We start from the raw sequence: 23,211 nt of genomic DNA on the forward strand, positions 1-23,211 counted from the left end.
GAGGTGCCCTGCGCCAGCTCCTCCGCAGCCCGGAGGAATCCACCTGGGTTCGTGTTTGTGTCCCTCCTTTGCGCAAGGTGTTGGGAGGCCAGTGTGTGCTTTAGATGGGCTTCACGCTTCCAGCTCAGACCCGGGATTCTGACCTCTTCTTCTTTCCGAATATGAGCTTTTCCTTCTCCAGGTGGACGTGATATTTGGGATCTTTCTAGGACAAGAGGAGGGGAGGATGCTCTGGAATGCGGGGCAGACTGTCGAGGGGAAAGAGCCCGGACAGCTGTGCGGGGTCCGCCGTGTTAGGCCCGGCCCCTCGCCCCGCCGGGCGAGGCTCCAGCAGGGGGCGCCCGAGCGAAAGCCAAGGCCGGGCCGGTCGGCCCAGGTGTCGGGTCGCCAGGCGGGACCTGGGCGCAGGGGCGTGGACTCGGCCGGGGCACGCCCGGCCGCACTTAAGTAGCTGCGGGCCGGGGCGAGGAAGGAAGGAGGGAGAAAGATCCGGCGGCTGCCGACCCGCTCAGACGCGGACGCACAGCCGACCTGCCCGCACCAGCCCTCGACGGCGCCATGCGGGGCTCCAGCGTGACTCTGTGGCTCTTCCTGGCTCTGCGCACCGGTGAGGCCCCGCCGCCCCCCGTGAGAGCAGCAGCCGGGGCGGGGGTCCGAGAGCTCTCCAGCCCGCTGAGCAGGGTCCCAGGGCTGGGAAGTGTGCCCTGAGTCTCCTGGGGAGGGGGACAGGGAAGGCGCGGGTATGGCGTCGGGCGAGGACAGTGGAGGGAACCAGCACTGACTAGGGCCGACTGGGATGTCTGGAGGGCTCCTTGGAGGAGGCGGCCTTGAGCTGGCCTTTGAAAAAGCGAAGCTTCGGACGCGCCAAGGAAAGGGGTGGGCTGAGGCGTGGTGGGGAGAGCCTTGGACTGTCGAGAGGACGTCCCGGAGGTGGCTCTTGACGGGCGTGGGAACCCAGGAAGGGATTGGGGGCTGCGCAGCCCAGCTCTCCCGCTGGGGCTCAGAGGGTTGGCAGGGAGGGGCACGAGAGACCGCACCGGAGACTGCTCCTGGGCGCCTTGCACTTGCGAGGGTGGAAGTGGGGGGACGGAAGCTGGGTCCCCTATCGTCGGCGCCCAAGGGAGTCAGGGCAGGGACGGTGCGACATGGGGCGGGACCTTGGGGAACGGCTACGGCTTGAGGAGATGGAGTTCCAGTTAGGGCTCTGGCCGCAGACGGTGCATTCTTCATCAGTCCAAAAAGGAAACCACAGCCCACCTCCCCTGCTCCCCGGGAGTTGGAGGGAGGCTGTGGAGGAAGCTGCAGTGGTGACCCTGGGGTGAGGATGCAGAGCACAAGCCTCGTTGCTGGTGACCTGGCTGCGCTGGGGGTGGGTGCTGGGAGGGGGCGTTTCCCTGAGCTCAGGCCTCTGGCAATCCAGGCTGGGCCAGGGCGCCAGTGGAGGAGCTCAGGTCTGCAAAGTCATCAGGCTCAAGGAACTCTGGCCCCCTCCCACTGGGCCCCCAGCCTGGGAGCTCTCTGGGACTCTGACCGGGTCAGGCGTGGGGCCCAAGCAAAAGTCCACTGAGGATCTGTGTCTTGGGCTCTCTTCATAGGCTTGGGTGCAACACAGAGGTGGATTTTTCACCTGCTTTCTCAGGAGATGAAACAGACTCAGAGAGGTCAAATAAGCAGCCTGAAGTCACCAGCTAGAGAGGCGGGAACCTGAACCCAACTTGCTGACTCCTCAGCCTCCCCTCTGTGTGCCACCTTCCCTTGGCAGGAGCCTGGCACTGTACCCACTGAGGGTGGGTTTGCAGCTGGCGTAATCACAGACACTCCGAGAGGGTTCGAGGCTTCTCGAGGGCAGCCCACTCACAGCCACCTCGTCTCAGCCTCTTGTCCCAGTGCAGGAAGGCCCAGGGACACTGCTGGGGGAGGAAACCCAGGCCAGCACCCTCTTTTTGGAGGCCTGGAGAGGGGCATGAACTTGCCAAGTGACAGAGCCTGCCAGGACTCCCCAGCCAGTGCTCCTTCGCACCATGCAGGTGGGGAGAGGTGGGGGTGGCTGAGAGCTACCCTGCAGACTTTCCCGCTCCTCTGGAATGGGCCAGGTTGTGAGCCACTCCATTCGCCAACAGCTGAGTCCCTGGTCAGAGAGGCCCTGAGCATAGGAATACTATGGTCCCGTGTTCGGCTTTGCCAATGAATCAGGCCCCTTCCCTGTCCCTGGGCCTCGGTGCCTCCCCATGGGAGGGCAGGGCTGGTGCAGAGCACTGGCTATCCAGAGCTGCTGGAGCCACCCTCCGTGGTGGGGCCACGGTCTGGGCATGGCAGGGGAGCTGGACCCCACCGTCCCCTGCCCCCAGTGCTCGGCGGCATGGAGGTGCGGTGGTGCACCACCTCAGACCCAGAGCAGCAGAAATGCAGCGACATGAGCAAGGCCTTCCAGGAAGCGGGTATCCAGCCCTCCCTCCTCTGCGTCCAGGGCACCTCGACGGACCACTGCATCCAGCTCATCACGGTGAGTCCTCCCCCTTCCTCCCTGCCCAGACAAGAGGGCTCTGACTCAGGAGGGAGTGCACAACAGCCTCATTCACTGGGAAAGGCCGCGACCTCCCCCTGCCGGGGCTGGGCGATAGGATCTCCTGAGTTTCCCGACAACAAGGGCCAGTTTGTTTCCAGCAGGGCCCAGGCCAGGCGGTGGGAGGCCTCAGGAGCAAGTCCTCAGGAGCGCCACTGCTCCGATGGGTGCCAGTGGGGAAAGGTGTCTGAGAGGCAGGATTTCCCTTCCACAGTCCCCTGCTAGAGCAGGGACACCACCCACCCCACCAAGGAGAGCCCAGACGTGGTGACCCTTCAGTGGCCCAACATTACTTACTGTCTCTGCCACAAGGCTTTCCAGAATGGGGCTTGTACGGCTTCTGGGGAAGGAGGAGCAAGGGCCGCGGTCCTGGGTGGGGCAGTAGAGGATGGGACAGCAGGTCTGAGTGGCAGGAGACCCGCTACACTGGCACTGACAGTCTTCACAAGCAGGACAAGACAGGGAGAGTGCCTCGGGGGCAGGCACGAGGATACCTGGGCTTTCATTTCTGCTCTGCCCCTCATATGACCCCAAGACCTAATCCAATCATCGGCCCTGGGTCAGGCTCCACTGTGAGGGTGGAAACCAATGATATTGAGCTATAATTCTGTGCGTGGATCCCATGACACACTGATAGTGCACTGCCATTTGTGTCTGAAAATAAAAATGAAAAAAATTAAAGAGGGTATGTGTGGGATTCAGTCCACATGGACTGTCTTAGAGAGAAAAAACAAGAAAACCCAGGTTAACAGCAGAGGCAGGGGCTGAGAAACAGGAAAGTGAGGGAAACTCACTTTTCACTGCATACCATTTTCTATCTGATTTTTTTTACTACTTATATCTATTATGAGTCCTATAAAATTAATAATTAATATTTTTTTAAATAACATAATTAGCAAAACAAGGTTAGTCCTTGGCCTGGTAAGTGGGAAGAGCCCTGAGCCCCAGTTGGAGAGGGGCGTGTAGTCTAAGCCAGGACAGTGTAGACCTCCAGGCCTTTTCAGGGTGTCCCTGAGTCCCCTGCTGAGTGGCCGGTGGGCCGGGCTTGGCTGGCCCACATGTTCTCACCAGGCCCAGGAGGCCGATGCTATCACCCTGGACGGAGGAGCCATTTACGAGGCAGGGAAGGAGCATGGCCTGAAGCCCGTGGTGGGCGAAGTGTATGATCAAGGTAAGACGGCAGCGAGGGAGGAGAGAGGAAGGCCCTGCATCTGGAAGTCGGTTGCCCAGACTGTTCTTGCCGGGCCTGGCCTAACCTTGCAGCCACTGAGCTCGTCGTTAGCCCGCTGAGCTGGTCGTTAGCCCTGTCCACAGAGCAGTCCTGGAGTCCCAGCCAGACAAACCCTCTGAGAGCCCCCTCAGTCTCCCTTGAACTCCCAGGGGACAGGAGCACCAGGGACACAGAGAGCCAACCCGAGTCTGTTCTTCCTCGTGGAGAGCCCAGCCCCCTAACTTTTGCCCACGAAGCTGTCACTGAGGAGCTGCCCATGCCTGGTGTCATGTTGGGCGTGGAGCTGCCTGCGTAATTGCCTGGGGTGGACGAGGCGTCAGTCACGCCCAGCTGTCTGCAAACTTTCGCGTGTCTCTGTCAGAAGCAGCATGGAGTGAGGATAGGGCCGGGGAAGAGGTGGTGACCAGGAGCTGCAGAGCCCAGCAGACTTGGGGATGAATCCCAGCTCCATCCCTTCCCATGACCTTCGGTGACCTTGGGCAGCCTCCACTCCCTGGCCTGTAAAATGGGGAACAGTTACCTGCCCTGTCACACGGGTAAAATGAGCCAGGGTGCGTGCCCACCCGACACATGGTACATGCTGGGAACTATGAGCTCCTCTGCCCAGTCCATGCGCCTCACACTGGGTGAGGCTCTAGCTCAGCCTGCTCTTTGTACCTCCCCCAACCCCTGCTTGCCCAGTGCCCGCCTCTGTCACAGTCCAGCACGCTGTCACCTTCTCCTCGCAAAGGGCCTCTCGTCCTGCACTCCTGAAGCCCCGGCCCACTCCCACGTGCCTGTGCTAAGGCGCTGCCCGTCTCTCTAGTTAGTCCCTGTGGAGGAGGCTGGTCCTCCTCCTTGGATACCCTCTGGCACTCCACCTTCCACACTGGCTCTCGCTTGCAGAAGGCAGTAGCTGGGCACTTGTTGAATTCATGGTCATCAGATGATGCAGGACACAGTCCCACCCTGCAAACCAGCCAACCTTTGCACTCACGGGCCAGAAACTGCCCTGTCCCATGGGTCCCCCACACAGCTTTTCCCCTTTACTTAATCCTGCACGTCTATCGAGCACCTGCTACCTGCCGCTCATGAGCAGCGAGCAGTAAGCGCAAGAGACGCTGCTCCTGCCCTCAGAGAGCAGGAGCCAGATGGTAAACAAATACGCAGAAAAATGCAGTGACACGTGTGGGTGCCAGCAGGAAAAGGAGAGGCTGTGAGAGGGAAAATGAGGGGTGCGGGGAAGCCTGCTGGACTGGAGCGCGGGAGGATGCTCTGGGGAGGCCACGTTTAAGCTGAGCCCTGACAAAGACTCCAAGCAGGAAAGATCCTAGTGGTTCAAGCAACTAGAAGGAAAGCGAGGGCAGTGAGTCAGAGGGTGGTACACACAAAATCGCTTACGTTGGCAGGGCCAGACTCAGGTGTGCAAAAGTAACACTGGCTTTACTCTCTAGAGCTCAGCTTCCTCTGATCATGGACAGCCCACCCCCACAGGGCAGTTTGTGTGCTCGTGCACGTGTGTGTGTGTGCACAATGGAGACCTCTGGTCATCAGTTCCTCCCATGGATGAGTCATCTGTGTCTTGTCTGGATGGCCCCTTCTGGGACACATGTGGCCCAGGGGAATCTTTTCATGGCTGTAGAGCCTTGCCCAGCCCCCATGCATCCCACGGCCATTCAGGGTCTTGGTGACTTGGGACCACATTGCCAGTTCTCTCTGTGCCTCTGCCTCCCCATGCCCTTGGCACCAGGAAATCACCTCTCCTAATCCGGGGGCAGCCCCTGCCCTGCTCCCCTGCTCTTCCCAGCCACTGTTTGTCCCAGAACCACGGTACCATCCCCTCAACCTCTCCAAGTTCTCCTGAGGGCCTGGGCTTTTGGAAATCAAAGACTTGCAAGCTCCTTCTACTCTGTGTCCGGCTACAGAGCTCCCCAGACGTGGGCAAATGTGGACCCAGCTAAGCACCAGCTGGTCTGGGAAGGCGAAGGGAGAGTCAATGAATGAATCAATATCCCAGGATAGTGTCATGGGGCTGGAGGAGGGCAGGGTCTCATGATGAGACATGTGGATGGCACCCACTGCTCTCTCAGTGAGCATGGCGCCACGCACACATCCAGGCGCACACCCATGCGTCCGTGCACACGCCCCTCACGGGCAGGGTGGTGCCGCAGCTTTCCTGGAGCTCCACCTGCCACCCTCACTGCTCTCCTCTCCCCTGCTAGAGGTTGGTACCTCCTATTACGCGGTGGCTGTGGTCAAGAGGAGCTCCCACGTGACCATCAACACCCTGAAAGGCGTGAAGTCCTGCCACACGGGCATCAACCGCACGGTTGGCTGGAACGTGCCTGTGGGCTACCTGGTGGAGAGCGGCCGCCTCTCGGTGATGGGCTGCGACGTGCTCAAAGGTGAGGGCTTTGGGCGGCCCGGCGGGCCCGGGCTGCCCCCTCCTTTCCTCTGCTGTACTCCTCCCTTCACTGGGGTCGCCTCCCTCTGGCCTCACTGTCACACTTCACCCCCTTCAGGGTGCAGCAAAGTCCCCCCTCCTCCAGGTCCCTCCCTGACACGTGGTGAGGGAGTCACTCCCTCTACTGTGCTGGCCAGCCCCGTGCTGCCACCACGTGAGTTCCTGGTTGACTGGCCCCTACGACTCACACCTGTCACTGGGCCCCACGCAACACAGCCAGGCCCAGGGCCCAACCCATGGTGGGAAGGCAGTGGGTCGCCAAGGAGCGGCTCCCGCCAGGTGTGGACTTGGTGTAGAAGCATGTCCTCAGCTTCATAGGACCAGAAACGCTATTTTTTCAGGACCCAAACAGGCTGCTGACTTGCACCCAGAGAGCTGCCAAGCAGTTAATTAGCTAACCAGCCATGTAAACCAGCACAGCCGCCCCAGAGAGCCCGGAAGCCGCCTCCTTTCAGATGGTGGCCAGGTGTGGGTGGCTTATCGGTCACTGGCCTGTCTACTCCTGGGGCTGGCTCTGCAAGAGCTCGGTCTGGCCGAGTGATGAGCGTGGCCAACTGGCTCGGGTGCAGACAGCAGGGCGTCCTCTCCTGGCACAGGGTAAATATTTGTGAACGGGGTGGATTCAGGGCCCTGGTGCTGTCAGGGACCCAAAAAACTCTGCACGTCCTCAGATCCCGCCCGACCTCATCTCCAGCGAGGGCTGCTTCCACTGGGCTTCCCTTCCCTCCCTGCACTATCAAATTAATGATCCTCATTAAGTAATTCTTTATTTTCCCCCTTTCATTGATCACCTGTCACTGATTTGGAAATGAAATGCACAATGAGAACAGTATCTAGTTGATATTTAGTTATCCTTGTGGTCATTTGTGAGTAAATGTCTTGTTCCCCTGAGCCATTTTTACATTTTTTCTTTTCTTTTTTTTTTTCTTTTTCTTTCTTTCTTTCTTATTTTTTTTAACAGTGCCTCACTTTGTTGCCCGCACTAGAGTGCAGCGGCATCCTCATAGCTCACTGCAAACTCCTGGCTCGAGGGATCCTCCTGCCTCAGCCTCCCAAAGTGCTAGGATTGCCGCGTGAGCCACCCGGCCTGAGCCATTTTTAAATAACAACAGCTGCCCGTTGCTACTCTTGTGGGCCAAGTTTGGGAATCACTGATCTGATCCAGTCCCCAGTTTTTCTCAGGCTAAGCTAGAAAGTGAAGGGATTCTCAGAAGAGTCTGGAAGAGGTCCCTGCAGAGCCCAGGCCCCCTCCTGACTCCAGCCTGGGTCGCCAACCTGTCCCTTAGGGGCCTGGATGGGGTCTGCATAAAGTCCTGCTGAGTGATCTCTCTCTGCCTCCTTCCCACAGCTGTCAGCGACTATTTTGGGGGCAGCTGCGTCCCAGGGGCAGGAGAGACCAGTTACTCGGAGTCCCTCTGTCGCCTCTGCAGGGGTGACACCTCTGGGGAAGGGGTGTGTGACAAGAGCCCCCTGGAGAGATACTACGACTACAGCGGGGCCTTCCGGTGAGGGGTGTGGGGGAGGGGCTGCCGGGCAGGGAGGAGCTGAGCCCCCCTTGAGGCACCTGAGGCCACAGGAGCTGAGGAGAAACATCTTTGCCCAGAGAGGGCCTGGAGGGGAAGAGGCGGTGTGGGTTGTACCTCGTCAAAGCACCCTTTATACAGTTCTGTGCCCTGGTTAGTCTAAAACATCAAACTGGAATATGCCAAACTGGTTTGCTCATAAAATCAACATGTTTGGTATATTTAGAGAGGTGAGGGCTCGGAGAGAAGAAAATGGAAAAACCAGCCTTCTGGCCACTCCCATGTCCCCATTCTGGTGTCTCAGACCAGCAGGGAGGGCAGGGTTGGGGGGTGGCTTGACACTTGGGGCTGGCCCATCTCTGCCGCTGGTTCATTCAGGCTGGCACTTTGGATAAGTCCTCCGTGGATGCAAAAGAGAGTCTCTAACAGCTCGTGGCCCAGTTCCTTCTGCCTGCAAGCAAAGAAACATGCTCAGCAGGAGTTGGAGTGGAAGCTTCCTGAGTCCCTCTAGCTGCCTGGATGTTTCCACCCGGAAGCCATGAAGCCTGCTGGGGCCCACACTTCAGGGTGTGATCTGGGCTGATGCAGTTTTTGGCACAGAGAGAGTAGAAGCCGTCCTCAGCACTCTGGGCAGGAGACCCTGGCCCCTCCTGCACCCCTGAGTTCCTGGCCATTGCCTGTTCTCCCTGACTCTCGGAGCCCTCCCCTGTGTCACCCCTCCCACCCCAGCCCAATCCCTGCTTATTTTCTGGCTGTAGGGACCCAAGCAGCCCCTTGGCCCAGCAGGCCCTGACCTGCCTCCTGCACTGGGCGGTGACATACAGAGAATACATAAAAGTCACGGTCCCTTCCACTCAGAAATTTTTTGGTATGGCATGAAAAAGGGTATGGTCCAATCCTCTGCCTCAGGGCAGAATCATCTTTAAAACCGAGGGTCAGGGCTGCTGAGGATGGCAGCTGCCGTAGGGGCACCTGCTCCGTACAGGCGGGCTAGGCTGCACAGGGTCTACCCGGGGTTCTAAAGGTGTCTCATCCGCAGAGCAGCCCTGTGGGAGCTGCTTTCCCATCCCTGCTCTCCAGGTAACAGGTACTAGGAAGGGGCCACAACGTGGCAAAGGCACACAGCCAGCCCCTGGGGAGCTGGAACCTGGGCCTGCATCTCTGTGAAACCCATGCCCTCCTCAGCCACCCCTCCAGCCCGGCCAGACCAACAGAGGTGGAAGACGGCCGGGGACCCGAGGGCTCACGGTTTCTCCTCCACAGGTGCCTGGCGGAAGGGGCAGGGGATGTGGCCTTTGTGAAGCACAGCACGGTGCTGGAGAACACCGATGGTGAGTGAGGGGCTGGCCCGCAGGGTCTGAGCGGGGTCTCAGGCTGGGGCTGCCTGGGGCAGGGCCCCCAGATGGCAGGGCCAGAAGCGAGTGCCCTAGTGCAGATGCTGGCTCTGAGTCTCTGGGTCTCACCAGTGGAGTTCCCACCACCCTGCAGGGCGGGGCAAGGGGCCCCTTGAGAGCCCTGCCCTGCTCTGATTTATATCCGGTGCTGGGTTCTGCTTCCACGTGAAGCTGGGGGCTGCGTTTTACAAAGTCCACAGACCTCTGCACTGGATCTCATCTACTGCTCCTTCCTGGCTTCTTCTCCTCTTGCCTGGAGAAGCCATCCCTCCTCCCTGGAAAGATCTATTTAAGATAGGTTGGTGTTATATGTTGACCCATTATGTCATTGTCATCTAAATTTTTAAATTTTGAAATAACTGAGCTTTAGGAAAGTTGCAAGAATAATTCAATGAACTCCCAACTGTTCTTTACCCAGTTTCCAACTTTTAGCATTTGGCTTCATTTGATTTATCATTCTTTCTGTACGTGTGTGTGTGTGTGTGTGTGTGTGTGTGTGTGTGTGTGTGTGTTCTGACCGTTTGAGAGTACATTTGCCTGTGTCATACACCTTGAATACTCTAGTATGTGTCTCCTAGGAACAAGAGCATGTACACCTGGCCATAGTAATCACATTCAGGAAATGTGATATTGACACAATACTATTCCCTAATCTTCAGGCGATATTCCAGATTCACTCACTGTCCCAGTTCTCTCCTTTGTAGCAACTTTTTCCAGACCCAGGACCTAATCTATGATCACACATGGTATGTAATTGTTAGATCTCTTTAGTTTCCTTTACCTTGCAACAGTTTCTCAGTCTTCATTGTTTATGACACTGGCATTTATTTTATAAAATGTCCCTCCATTTGGATTTGCCTGAACATTGTTTCTTTTTTTGAAAATTGAGATATAATTTACATGCAGCAAAATTTACTCTTTTTGAAATACAGTTCTATGAATTTTGCCAAAAACATACAGTTGTATAACCATCACCACAATCGAGATGTTGTTGGGACAGACCTCTCACCCCAAAAGTTCCCTCATGCTCCTGCCAGTTTATGTCCCTCCCCACCCACCAACAACCACCACTCAGACTTTTACCTCTGTGGTTTTGCCTATTCCAGAATATCTGGTCGGTTGCCTTTTTTAAAAAATCATTGTCTTTTGTTGTTGTTGTTAATCTCTGCCTTTTAAATCAGAAAGCCCACCATGGAGTCTGATGTCCATGAAGGCAAACACAAATCGGGTTGGAGAAAGAGGAGAACAAGGGATATGAAAAGGGATGGAGCACAGAGGGTGGTTTCCTGCAAAATGGGCACCTGGACGGAGGCCCAAGATGAGTCAAGAAGGAGGAATTGGAAGGCGGGCAAAGAATAGGGATGCCTTGGGCTAAAATCAGCTTTTTAAAATTTTTGATGTTAATCTAAGGAAGTAATTTTTTAAAGAGCATATTTTTGCAAAAAGATGGATAAGAGGAAAACAGTAGAAGTGGCATAAATGTCTCAAGTAGTGAAGTGACAGGACTTTCATCGTCCCTAGCCAAGGAGAAACTGGAGTGGCAGGTGGAAGCACCTAAAGGACGATCGTCTTGTGGGAAGGGAGATGATCTAGCCGACAGTTCTGCAGCAGTTTAAAAAGAAAGAAAAGTCGGGGATGGGGAAAGAGTTGCACTGAGAAATTAGGAGCTATAAACCACCATGTGGCATTAACAGTGACCTCTGTGGAGTTCTTCCAAAGTATTACTCTGTTGTTTTCTGGATTTTGTTTTTAAATAGCTTAGCAGTGAAAATTTTTGTGATCCTACAAATTATCTTTTCCCTTCCTATTTCCTAGTACAGGTTTTCCCCCTGGTCTTAAGAGTCATAAAAATATTGTTAGGTAAGACTATTGGTAGTTTAGTTACAGTCCTGAATATTAGTCTTTTTAATATTCTGATTTGGTGTCAATAGTAAGTCACTCTTTCAAATAAATCTTTTCTATGAAGAGATAAATGAGTTTTAGGGAAAGTTTCCAATACTGTATAAAAATACTTGGTAGATATAAGTGGAAAAACCAGTAGTATGCAAAATTGCCTGAGAACTATGTCTTTAACCATATTAAAAATTGTTATAAAATAGAAAAAGAGGACGTGAAGGAAATGCACCAAAATATTAATAGTTGGGGTTGTGGGCAATGCTCTGGGAGTTACCCTTCTCTCCCTGGGCCGCAGTTCTGATAGATTCCGTCCGGGTATATTCCCACCGTGGCTCCCACCCGCTACTGAGAGCCAAAGTTAGTGCCTGACGGCAGCAGTGGGTGGTTAATTCTAGACTCTCAGTACATTCATCTCTTTCCTCCTAAGCTGCTCTTATTTTCTTACACTTTCTATCTTGAATAAATAGTCGTGTCTATATGTATTGTATTATTGTCAGATATCTCCAATCCATTTTAGTAATACAAGTTGGTGAGAGGTAGAAAATGTGAGTATCTAGACACAGGCTATGTAGATACCTGGTCTTACAGGGTGCAGCCACCCAGCTCTGCTCCTCCTGCCTCCTGGGTTCTCCCCTCCATGACACTGGCCTCGCCCCAGCCTCCCTCTCCCAGGCCTTTGTAGGTGCCCTCCCTGAACCCCTCTCTGTTCAGAAGTTGGTTCACCCCAGCCTTCCTGTCTTCCCAGGGAAAACCCTGCCCTCCTGGGACCAGGAGCTGCTGTCACAGGACTTTGAGCTGCTATGCCGGGATGGCAGCCGGGCTGACGTCACCGAGTGGAGGCAATGCCACCTGGCCCGGGTTCCTGCTCATGCCGTGGTGGTCCGGGCTGACACAGATGGGGGCCTTATCTTCCGGCTGCTCAACGAAGGCCAGGTGGGCTCAGGGCCCTGCACAGCTTCCCGGGTGGTGCTGGACCTTCTTGTCACTTGCCAGAGTTGGGGCTCAGGGCTAACTAAGGCCAGGAGAGGCGGGACCCAGAGACCCTCCCAGGACAGACCCTGGCTGGGGATCCAGGCCCCTGTGGTGTGCAGCCCCAGGCCAAGTCAGTGTGAGTGAGGGACACGCTGTGACAGGGAGGAAGGCTGGCCAGTGGAGGGAGACCAGCAGACACAAGCCCCCTCAGAGAAAGCTCCTTGTACTTGTGCCTCTAAAGACCAAAACCAGAACACGGGAGCAGAAAGCAAAATGCCACGACGAGTACATTTCACAGTATACCATTAGTTAAATGCAGCACATAAGGTTTTGCTGAAACCTCTGCTCGCAACAGCAATGTTTCCGACTCCCGGGGGCACCCCAGCTTCCGCTAGATTCACCCCATCCAGACTGCGGCTGCCCAGCTGGCCCTCAGCACCGTCCACACCTGGGCCATCAGTCATGTGTCCAAACAGCTGAGTGTGACGAGCAGGATGACCTAGGATGAACTAGCAACACACAGGGGAAGGAAACAGGGAATCAGGAGAGGCGCCGAGGAGGAGGAGGAGGGGGATGACCCTGAGGTCACAGGAAGAAGGAGGTGGTGGTTGAGCCGGGTCGGGAAGGGTGTGGCCTGGGAGCAGCTCACCAGCCCCTGCCCCCACCCCTGGACACACAGCGTCTGTTCAGCCACGAGGGCAGCAGCTTCCAGATGTTCAGCTCTGGGGCCTACGGCCGGAAGGACCTGCTGTTCAAGGACTCCACCTCGGAGCTCGTGCCCATCGCCACACAGACCTACGAGGCCTGGCTGGGCCGCGAGTACCTGCATGCCATGAAGGGTCTGCTCTGTGACCCCAACCGTAAGTCCGCCTGTCCCTTCTCAGGCATGGCAGGACTCTCTGGGAAAGTGGCCTGGGGAGGACACTCACCCAGGAGGCCCACCGTGTGCCCCTCAGACTCTGTGGGGACCTGTCGCTTCCACTTCTCTGCCTCCGGGTTTGGGAGAGCAGCTCTGCGATTGCACAGCCCGCTGCACGGGGGCCCCGCCTGCCCAGGAGGTGGCAGCGGGACCACCAGGGTCTGTCTTGGGAAGGGACTCCCTGCCCCTCCATGCAGGGGCCATCGCAGCCTGGCATTTCCTCTCGCTCCTGCCTCTCCACCCAGGGCCATGGCCGTGGTCAGTCCTGTCTCGCTGGACTATGGCAGTGGTCCACAGTGGGCTTCCTGCCTCTAGCGCTGTCCCCATGTAGCCTCTGCCTACAGCCAGTGACACAGGTGCCAGGCGCTGAGTTAGATACATGGCGGCCGTGGTCCGCCCCAGCCTCTCACAGCCCCGTGAGAAAGGTGCCGTTATCCCCCTTCTGTACGAGGAGGCGAAATCAGATGGTTCAATGACGTATCCTGGCCTCACAGCTAAGAGAAAGACCCAGAATTTCCCCTGAGTCTGACTCCAGGTTCTCCCTGTGGTGGCACCGGCCCCACCGCCCTGCGCCGCAGGGGGAGCCTGGCGGGACCACATGCTCACCCCACACAGGGCTGCCCCACTACCTGCGCTGGTGTGTGCTGTCTACTCCCGAGATCCAGAAGTGTGGAGACATGGCTGTGGCCTTCGGCCGGCAGAGGCTCAAGCCCGAGATCCAGTGTGTGTCAGCGGAGTCCCCCCAGCACTGCATGGAGCAGATCCAGGTGGGGGCCGTGCCCGGGCGGGCAGGCGGTGGCAGTGCTGGGGTGGTCCTTACCGTCGCTGGCCCCCGGGCCTCCTGGGGAGGGTGAGAATGTCTCCAGCAACAAGTCCTCAGAGCAAAGGGGAGAGGAAGGGCCACAGGGACCAGCACCCCAACCCAGGGGACAGGCAGAGGGGGCTGTTTCCCCAGAGGCTGAGGAAGTAACTTGCAAAGGTCGCCAGCTGGCTTGTGGACGATCCACCTCCCCCAGGGGCCAGCGGAAGCCTGGCCCTGTGCAGAGCTGAGCTCACCTGCACGTGAGGCTGACGGAGAAGGGGCCGCAGCCGGAACTGAGGAAAGGGCTTTGGGGTGCAGGGTCATGCCTGGCAGGCTGCCCTGTTGTTCCAGGGGCCCCAGAGCAGGGAGAGATGCAGGGAGGGGGTTCCAGCTCCCCTAGGTGAGAGCCTCCTCTCAGTGGGAGCTTGCAGAGGGTCAGGGGGCTGCCCAGGGGCCCTGGGGGGAGAGGGGCAGACGTCAGGAGTTCCTCGGGACCACAGCAAGAGGCTCAAAGACCCTCAGTTCTAGCTTCTGTGATTCTCAGAGACGGTGTCTAGTGTGGCTCCAACGCCCATTTCCTGTCCAGCCAGTTGCCTGGACCGTGGTCCAGGGTCTGTGTGTTCCCCCTGACACAGTAGGGAGGAACAGGTCTGGGGGTAGATGTCACCACCTGTTACTCCAACGTCGGCACTTCATGCCTCTTCCCCGGTGGTGTGGGGCACCTGCCTAGGTGCGGGTGTCCCCTCTCTCCCCGAGCCGCACGCCTTCCCTTGGGTTTGTCACACGACTATGGCTTGATTACCAGTCAACCCTTTTGCAGGGTCCTGGGCCACCTCTCAGGAGGCTTCCGAATGGACACGTGGGGTGGGGGGTGGGCGACCTGGGGGTGCCGGGCCCATCTTGCTGCCTCCTCTGGTGGGGCTATGTCATTCTTCTGTGTCATCTTTCAAGACCTGCGTCATTCTTCCATTTGCACATGGATTTGACAAACATAGTACACTCTTGCTGTGTGCCAGCACCGTCCTCTGGGAGACCCCACACCAAGCATGAGGGCAGGGGTCGTGCTATGCTTTGCTCGGAGCAGGAGACCCCGGCTAACCGAGCGCTGAGAGAGTGGAGCAGACGCCCAGGAGTAGGAGTGCGGGTGCTGGCTGGTTCCAGCACCCCCTAGTTCCCACGCCACCCCCCCCCCACGCCCACCCCCGTGCTCCAAGCAGCCCTCCTGGGCAGGCGTCTGCACAAAGAGGGGAAAGGGTGGATGGGCAGGACGGGGCACTCCCACCCAGGTTCCCCAGGGCAGGGGAGCCTGAGGCCACAAGCCCCAAGAGACCAGGCCCTGCCAACCCCGGGGGATCCAGCATCCAGAAGCATCCCGGGGCCTCCCAGCCCTCTCTTTCTGTTCCCTTCAGGCCGGGCATATTGACGCTGTGACCCTGAGGGGCGAGGACATTTACGCGGCGGGGAAGACATACGGCCTGGTTCCCGCGGCCGGGGAGCAGTATGCCCGTGAGTGCAGTCCCGCCGCCCGGCCGTGGCTGGGAGGTGGTTGGTGTTTTTATAAATATAAAAATGTGCCCCCCTCAGCCATTTCTGGTTGCTGCCTGTCACCAGGCATGCCCCTCATGCCCCGGCCTCAGTTTCCCCATCTGTTCAATGAACATCTCTAAGGGGCTGGAAAACTTTCTGTAAAGGGTCTGAGACCACAGTCTCTGTTGCATATTCTTTTTCTTTTTAAATAACCCTTTGAGAATATAAAAGTCATTCTTAGCCTGCAATCCAGGCCATACGAAGTTTGCCGACCTTTGGACTCCTGGGTCTCAGCTGCCCAGCCCGGACCATCGCAGCCCGTGTAGGGGCCCTCGGGTACCCCACCGTCAGCTCATTCTCTTTCTCCATGGCCTGGGTTGGGGCTTTGGCCTGTGTCCTCCTACGCCGTGACCTCTGGGCTGGTGTGAGAAATCTCAGGGCTTAAAAATAAATGCTTCTGTAGCTGTCAGCTACTCCACCACTTCTCTCCCAGGGGTGAGAAAAATAACACCTGGGTGGAAGGAAAGAAATCCCTTTGGCTGAGGACAAAAAAGTGGAGCCACTCGGGCTGCTTCCCAGCAAGGGGGCAGGCAGGGCCCTGCCGGGTTTGCTGCGTGGCCTGTGCAGCTGGGGCAGGCTCGCCCGCTCAGCGGAGACAGGAGGGAATGGATTTGGGGAAGGGCCCCATGGGACTGGCCCCTGGCTCTCAGGCGTGTGGTATCCCTCTCTCCCCAGCGGAGGACAGGAGCAACTCATACTTCGTGGTGGCCGTGGTGCGGCGGGATAGCTCCCACGCCTTCCCCTTGGACGAGCTCCGCGGCAAGCGCTCCTGCCACTCGGGCTTTGGCAGCCCTGCGGGCTGGGACATCCCCGTGGGTGCCCTCATCCAGAGAGGCTTCATCTGGCCCAAGGACTGCGACATCCTCACAGGTACCACCCTTCAAGGGACACAGACTCGGGAGCTCTTCTTTGGGGTTGGCTGGGGATGGGTGGCCAGCTCTGAGTTCGGGGACCTTGTTAGAAAGTGGCCAGCCTTCTGCAGAAGTGCCCAGGTATCTTCACAAGCACTCAGTTGGAGACAGAGGCGGAAACATTTGCCAAGCACCTGCCCCGTGCCATACACAAGGCCCTTCCCATGTGCTAAATCACTCAACGTTCATGGTGAAAGGAAGGTGGTCAGAAGCTGGCAAGATCCTTGGGCTGACTGGCCACATACCTCTGCCCTGGCTGGTAACTCAGAAAAAACAAAAACATATTCTTTTCCAACCACCAGCACAAACATTCAAAAGGTGCTAGGGTTGGTCCTGCCACTCCCAGACAGCTGGGCAGTTGCTCTGATTGGAACAGAATAGCTTATGAGGTAGTGAGTTCCCTGTCCCTGAGGGAGTTCAAGCAAAGGCTGGGTGACTACTTGCCAGAGGCTGGCGACAGGATTCCTGTGTCTAGGCAACCTCTGTATTCCCCATCCCTGAGATCCTCCCAAGAGGGGACATGCCACTTGGAGCTGGGTGGGGGGCAGAGCAGATGGGTGGCCTTGAACCGCAGGGCCAGGTGGGTGGGCAGATTTGTGGGGAAGCAGCCCCCCATCTCCTCCCTGCCACCCTTTCTGCCACCGGCCCCTCATCACAGCCCTTCCCCTCCACCCCAGCCGTGAGCGAGTTCTTCAACGCCAGCTGCGTGCCCGTGAACAACCCCAAGAGCTACCCACCCTCACTGTGCGCACTCTGCGTGGGGGACGAGCAGGGCCGCAACAAGTGCGTGGGCAACAGCCAGGAGAGGTACTACGGCGACAGCGGCGCCTTCAGGTACTCGTCGGTGGCAGGCTGGGTAGTGCAGGGCTCCAGGCAGAGGCTGGGGCCCTCCTGACACCCGCCCTGTCCCCTCGTGTGGCAGGTGCCTGGTGGAGAATGCAGGTGATGTCGCCTTTGTCAGGCACACGACCGTCTTTGACAACACAAATGGTAGGTGAGCAGGGCTCTGGCCAGAGCAGGGCCAGATGTGTCTAGGGGGTGCTATTCCCTGTCCCCAACACAATCCAGACACCAGCCAAGAAAGCCCCCAGGCCATGTGGTAAGAACAGACCTCAGGCCACACACCAGTGGTGCAGGACACATGACAGTCTTTACTGGGCTGGAGTTCAAGTCCCTATCCACTGAAAAGGTAGAGACTCGATTCCGGCCCATTTGGAGAGACCCCCTTCTGGGCGTATTCACATAGTGCCAGGGTGTGTGGGTGGGGCTGGCAGAGATTCCCCTCGATCCAGAAAGGCAGGGCTGCAACCTGGAGGGGTGGGGGATTGGTCAAGGGGAAGCACGAGAGGCAAGGAAACACCAGCTGGTATTGCAAATCTTGGCCCCAGCCTGCCCGTGGAGGGGGAGCCATGTGCTCCTGCATGAGCCGGGTGCGGTCAGGGATGGGGTCAGGGCAGAACGGCAGGTGGGGAGGGAGCCCCCCCACCCTGGGCCACCCATTTCCCTTTTATCTGTAGCTCTCCTCTGGCCCACCTGGAGTTCCTTCTGGGAACGGGAGGAGGGTGGATGCTAAGTGAAGGCATGAAGGCACAAAGACAGTGTGATTCCCCAGGGCAGTGTCTTTTCAGGAAGCCCTGGGACCACCTGCTTCAGGATCTTGGGGATGCTGGTTTAAAATGCAGATTCCTGGGCCCCACCCGAGACCTCCTGAATGAGATTCTTTGCAAGCCAGGAGCCCTTAAAGCTGCTTCTTACATCCACGGGTGATGCTATACCCTCTCCGGTTTGAGAAATTCAGCCCTTAGAGGTGGAAATCACCCACCAGCTTCTGGAACTCACCCCACCTTCAGGCCTGAGGCTGTAACACACAGATGGGAGTCTTTGCCTGGGAGTAATTAAGAGCCTCAGTTTCCTCACCTATAAAATGGGGACACTAATACCTGCCCTGTGTTACTATCATGAGGATGAAGCAGCTCTTGCGAAGTGCCTGTCACAGAGTAGGTACTCCCTAGTCCCTGCTAGAGGTGGCTCCTGCCATAGGATTAGCACAGCTGCTTCTCTCACCTGACAATGCCACAGAGCGCCTGGAGAGTGGAGCTGGGGAGCTGGCCAGACACTGCCACCTACCCCTGGTGAAGGATTTGGGGATCCAGGAAGATAGCAGCCTCCCTACTCCCCCTAACGCCCCCCCTCCACACTGCTCTACCCCTCAGGCCACAATTCTGAGCCCTGGGCTGCCGACCTCAAGTCGGAGGACTATGAGCTGCTATGTCCCAATGGGGCACGGGCTGAGCTGTCCCAGTTTGCAGCCTGCAACCTGGCACAGATACCGCCCCATGCTGTCATGGTCCGGCCGGACACCAACATCTTCACTGTGTTTGGACTGCTGGACAAGGCCCAGGTGAGCCAGGGCTGGGCAGCAGAAGTGGGCCAGGCCCTGGGGGGCCTCAGTCTACCGGGAACAGACCCCGGGAGAAACTGAGGAAGCCGGGGGGGTGGGGGGGGGCAGCGGTTCTGTGATTTTCACTTACCCAGGAACATCCCTCCAGCAACTGTCCCCTCTGTCTCCTGCATCATTAATTTCTCCTCCTCAACTGGACCATTCTTCTCACCAACATACAAACATGCTATTATTTCTATCTTTAAAAAACCAACTAACTAACCTTCTTGGTCTCACTTCCTCTTATAGCCATAATCCCCTCCCTTTCAGAGCAAAACTCCAAACTGGAGTTGTCACTCCTCTGGAGTTACCAATTCCTCTCCTTGTGATATCTCCCTTAAGGATGGAGACTACTCCAGACAGGTCCCCATCACGGCCTGAAAGTGCCCTTGCCAAGGTCACAGTGACCCACGTTGCTAAGTCCGGTGGCTGTTTCTCAGTCCTCATTGTACCTGACCTCTCAGCAGCAGCACTGGCCATGATCCCCTCCTCCCGGAATCACTTTCCCCAGCTGGCTCCCAGCTTCCCACCCCTGCACGGCTCTCCTCCCCACTCTCTAGCCGCTCCCCCTCATTGTTCTGGTCTGTGAGTACTGGAGTCGCCCAGGATTCAGTTCTCAGCCCTCTTCTGTCTACACCTGCATCCTTATTGACTCATCCAGTTCCATGTCGTTAAATACCATCTACAAACAGATGGCTTCTAAATTTACATCTTCAGCCCAACTTCAATCCCAAACTTGCATATTTAACAATTACCTACCTAACATAACGACTTGTATTTCTAGTATAATAGGCATCTCAAACTGATCAAGTCCAAAGTTGGAATCCCATCCCTCCCTCAGTCTTCCCCACTTCAGTTAAGAACAACTTTAGCATTTCCATTTCTTCAGGAGTCACCTTTGTCTCGTGTCATCCTCTCATATCCAATCCATCAGCAAATCCCATTGGCTGTACTTTCAAAATCCACCTAAAATTAGAATCCAAGTTTTCTGACAATGGAGCCACTGGTTTCTAACCACCCTCCTTCCCACAACTAATTTAGGCAAAAATTACCCTTCTCCCACCCACCAGACCACAGAATTGCAGAGCTGACCAGCCCTCCACGCCTGTTCCTAAACTTTAAAATTGTGAAATTATGTACACTTTCCTCATCTGCCACATGGATACCTCTAGCCCAGGAGTTCTTTACTCAAGGTCCCTGGGCCTCTCCAGGGGGTTTCTTAACCCTTTGAAGCATTGGGGGGGTGAGGGGTAAGAGTCCCATATGGATGTGAATCCTGTGTGGATGAGCATTTTGGGGGATCAAAGACTGATGGCTTTCATCAGATCTCCAAGAAGATCAGTGAGTCCCCTCCAAAAAGACTGATAACCACCTGACTGCTTCTATATACAGCTGACATAGACATTCACCCATGTTCTCCAGGTCTTCTTTATTTACACTTGTGTTTACAGTTCCTCTTACTATTTCTGGTCTTTTTAATAGCACTTTTAGGGCTGTAGCCATAGAACACTCACTCCGGTGATTCTCAGCAGGGAAGAGAGCAGCGGGTCTCCAGGACGCCAGGAGGGTGGGGCAGTGAAGACATTCAACTCACCGGTTAGATTGTGATCTAGTGAGAGAACAAAAGTCTCTCTCAATGACAGTGTTTCGGTTTGTGGGAAAGGATACCACTAAGACAGAGTGAGACAGCATGAAGGAAAAGCTTGAGAAATGCTGAGCAGGCCTCAAAAAACACTCTGTAATCTCATCCATGCCATCTCTCATTTCTGGGTCTTTTTTCCTGTAAAAAAGGACTGGTTCTGCGCCCAAGGACTGGTTTGGTGTAATGTTTCTGAATGACTCTTACATGGTGCCCACAGTCATAGCTTTCCCCAAAACCCCTTACTGACAGAGGCTGGTCAGTTGTCAAGCTGATGACTTCAAGTCAGAGTCTTGGTGTCCTGAAATGACTGCTCTGTGGGTCATCCTATGTAAAGCAATTTGTCCAAGCAGTGCCTGCGGGGGTGGCAATTTGTGAGCCCCCATGAGCAGCAGGTCCTCTTGTGGTGCCTCCAGGACCTGTTTGGAGACGACCACAATACGAACGGGTTCAAAATGTTCGATTCCTCCAACTATCACGGCCAAGACCTGCTTTTCAAGGATGCCACGGTTCGGGCGGTGCCTGTAGGGGAGAAAACCACCTACCGCGACTGGCTGGGGCCCAACTACGTGGCAGCTCTGGAAGGGATGCTGTCTCAGCAGTGCACGGGAGCAGGTATGACAGCCCCGGGGCCCTGCGGCGTTTCCCTGGCGCCGATCGGACCCTTTCACCCGAAAACCTTGACAGAGCTGAGGGTGTCCTGGGTCTCGGCGAGGCCAGCAGAGGCCCCCATTTTACAGACAAGCAATAAGTGTCCCGGGAGGGTCTCAGCAGGGAGGCTGCAGACAATGACAGCAGGAACACTGGCCGCCTCTCCCAAACAGACCTGGATAATGAATTTAAATGCTAAAAATGATAACCCAAGAGGATTTGAGGCAACGCCATAAATATACATACAGTATAATTTAGAAAGAAATGAATATGTAAAGAAATCTGGGGGAGAAAAATTGTAATCGGGTGGAAAGAGGGAGGCTGGAGCGAGTTTCCTATACAGAAATGTCACCCCCTAGAGTCTTGCGCACAAGCGCAGCTGCACCGGCGCTACCGGCGCCCCAGGCTTTCACTGCTGTGTTTGTCCCCAGCGGTCGCTGCCCCCGGGCGCCCCCTGCTGCTGCTGCTGCTCCCGCCGGCCCTGGCTGCTGGCCTCCTCGGGCCGGCGCCCTGAGCGCTTCCGGGCCTGCCTCGCCCGCGCTCGGGCGGAGCCAGTTCCGCTGGGAAGGTCGTTTAACACCCGCGACAGGACAGGGCCCGTCAGCAACCTCAGAGCGCCCCGGGTCTCCGCCCCGGCCCGAGAAGTTTCTCTGATTGCTTCGCAGCGGAATAAAGATGATGCTCGGAAAAGTCCCCCGACCTTGAGCTGGGCGGGCGCCGGCGCCTCCTGCGGGAGCCCCGCCGCCCACGGCCACCACCTGGCCCCGCGCTACCTGCGGCGCCGGCCCGGGCTCGCCCGCCCCCGCGCTGGCGCGGCGCTCGCTGCCAACCGCCGCCTCCCGCCACCTGGAGCCTGCGGGCCCGCGCCGCACACGGCCCGTTGCCAAGGAAACCGGCTGCGCAGAGCCCGCCCTGCCGAGCCGCCCCGCGCCTCCCCGGCTGCCCCCGCGCCGCCTGGCCGCCGGGCTCCTCCCGGGGACACCGTGTCCACCACTCCACCTGCCAGGCCCTCCAAGAAGGCGCGACTGCCGGGCACAATCAGCCCTTTGTCCTTGTCCGTGACTTGGCGTGGTCCGGCCCGTTGCACGGCGGATTCTGCGGGCTGGGGAGGGGAGGCGGGCAGAGCTGGACTAGAGGGACGAAACCGCAAGGGACCCCCCGCGAAGGAAATGTCCTCAGTAAGGAACCCTAGTGGGGGGGGGCTAGTGAGGGGTTGGGGCTGTAAGAACCGCTTGCTTGCCGCTGCGCCCGGCCTTTCCTCCAGCTCCAGCCACTCCTGAGCCTTCCCCTCTCCCCAAGCTGATGCCGGGCACCCCTCAGCCCGTACCTGGGCACGTGTCAGCAGCAGTAACCTCCTCACAGAAGGGAGTGGGAGGTGGCCCAGGCCACAGCCTGTGGGGACATGCCATTCTCTGGGTCAGAAGAGCCACAGGCCCGGCTTCCTATTGGGGTGGCTCTGTCCCCCCACCCAGCCCTGTGTCTGCTGGGCCCAGGGGCCACTCACTCCAGAGGAACGGTCCCCCCTTCCAGTCCCCTGCAAGAGTCAGCAGAAAGGGCCTAAGAAGGCCCTGTCTACTCCATCTTGCCACGACTGTCTGAGGAACCACAAAAAGTTTCCAGAACTGCCAACTCTTACTCTGAATTTTGCTCTCTTAAAAAAATAAAAAGAAGGAGAAGAAACAGGAGCAAGTAGCTCTCGTCAGCAGACTGGGAGCCGCGTGGGCCTGGAGCTATTTGCATCCCGGTCTGCGGGGGCCTTGGGGATGCTGATGACAGGCTGGTTCCTGGTGGTTCGCCCCCTCCTGCGGGCGTGGGGACGGATGCCTGCCATCTCCCAGCAGGAAGGAGGCCCTGGCAGCTGCTGGCCGTAGCCACGCCATCCTGAGGAGTCCTGGCCACCTCACCCCACTGCAAGGAGCCACCAGGAGCTGGGCTCCTGCCACCAAGCTTTGTACCTTCCTCACTTCAGGAAGCCAGTGATTCTCTGACCAGATGATTGTTTGGTTTTCTTTTTAAAAGGGAGATTTGTGCAGCGAAAAGTGTATTTCTGTGTGGCTACCCTGGGCTAGTGTGCTGCCCAGAGTGTGACATCTCTTCTGTGAGCCACTTAAGGTGTCGCCTGTGTGAGTGCTGTTTAAGTGACCTTCCATTGTCAGATGACAGCAGGGTCCACCACTGTGTCAGTGCTAATGAAAGCTGTTGGTTTGTGTTTTAAATAAAGCCGAATGACCCTGCACATG

At 57.1% G+C, this 23,211-nt stretch overlaps 1 protein-coding gene across 2 annotated transcripts; it reads left to right on the forward strand.

Annotated features, from left to right (window-relative positions):
• The first annotated feature begins 439 nt into the window (after positions 1-439).
• On the forward strand, positions 440-21,734 carry MELTF (melanotransferrin). 2 transcript variants are annotated; one of them, XM_045540006.1, is made up of 16 exons: positions 440-607; positions 2,349-2,503; positions 3,635-3,734; positions 5,996-6,178; positions 7,586-7,742; positions 9,024-9,091; positions 11,796-11,983; positions 12,702-12,882; positions 13,557-13,708; positions 15,153-15,249; positions 16,006-16,200; positions 16,919-17,075; positions 17,164-17,231; positions 18,455-18,642; positions 20,737-20,935; positions 21,403-21,734. In XM_045540006.1, the coding sequence occupies exons 1-16, from the start codon at positions 559-561 to the stop codon at positions 21,483-21,485; spliced, it is 2,220 nt and encodes a 739-aa protein (XP_045395962.1). In that variant the 5' UTR covers positions 440-558; the 3' UTR covers positions 21,486-21,734. The 2 variants fall into 2 exon arrangements, with proteins under 2 accessions (XP_045395962.1, XP_045395963.1); XM_045540007.1 differs by lacking the exons at positions 18,455-18,642; positions 20,737-20,935; positions 21,403-21,734 and adding an exon at positions 17,859-18,180 and having other exon boundaries at positions 464-607.
• Positions 21,735-23,211: the final 1,477 nt, after the last annotated feature.

The sequence above is a fragment of the Lemur catta genome, chromosome 1 (genome assembly GCF_020740605.2).
Source record: "Lemur catta isolate mLemCat1 chromosome 1, mLemCat1.pri, whole genome shotgun sequence".
Classification (NCBI taxonomy): Eukaryota; Metazoa; Chordata; class Mammalia; order Primates; family Lemuridae; genus Lemur; species Lemur catta.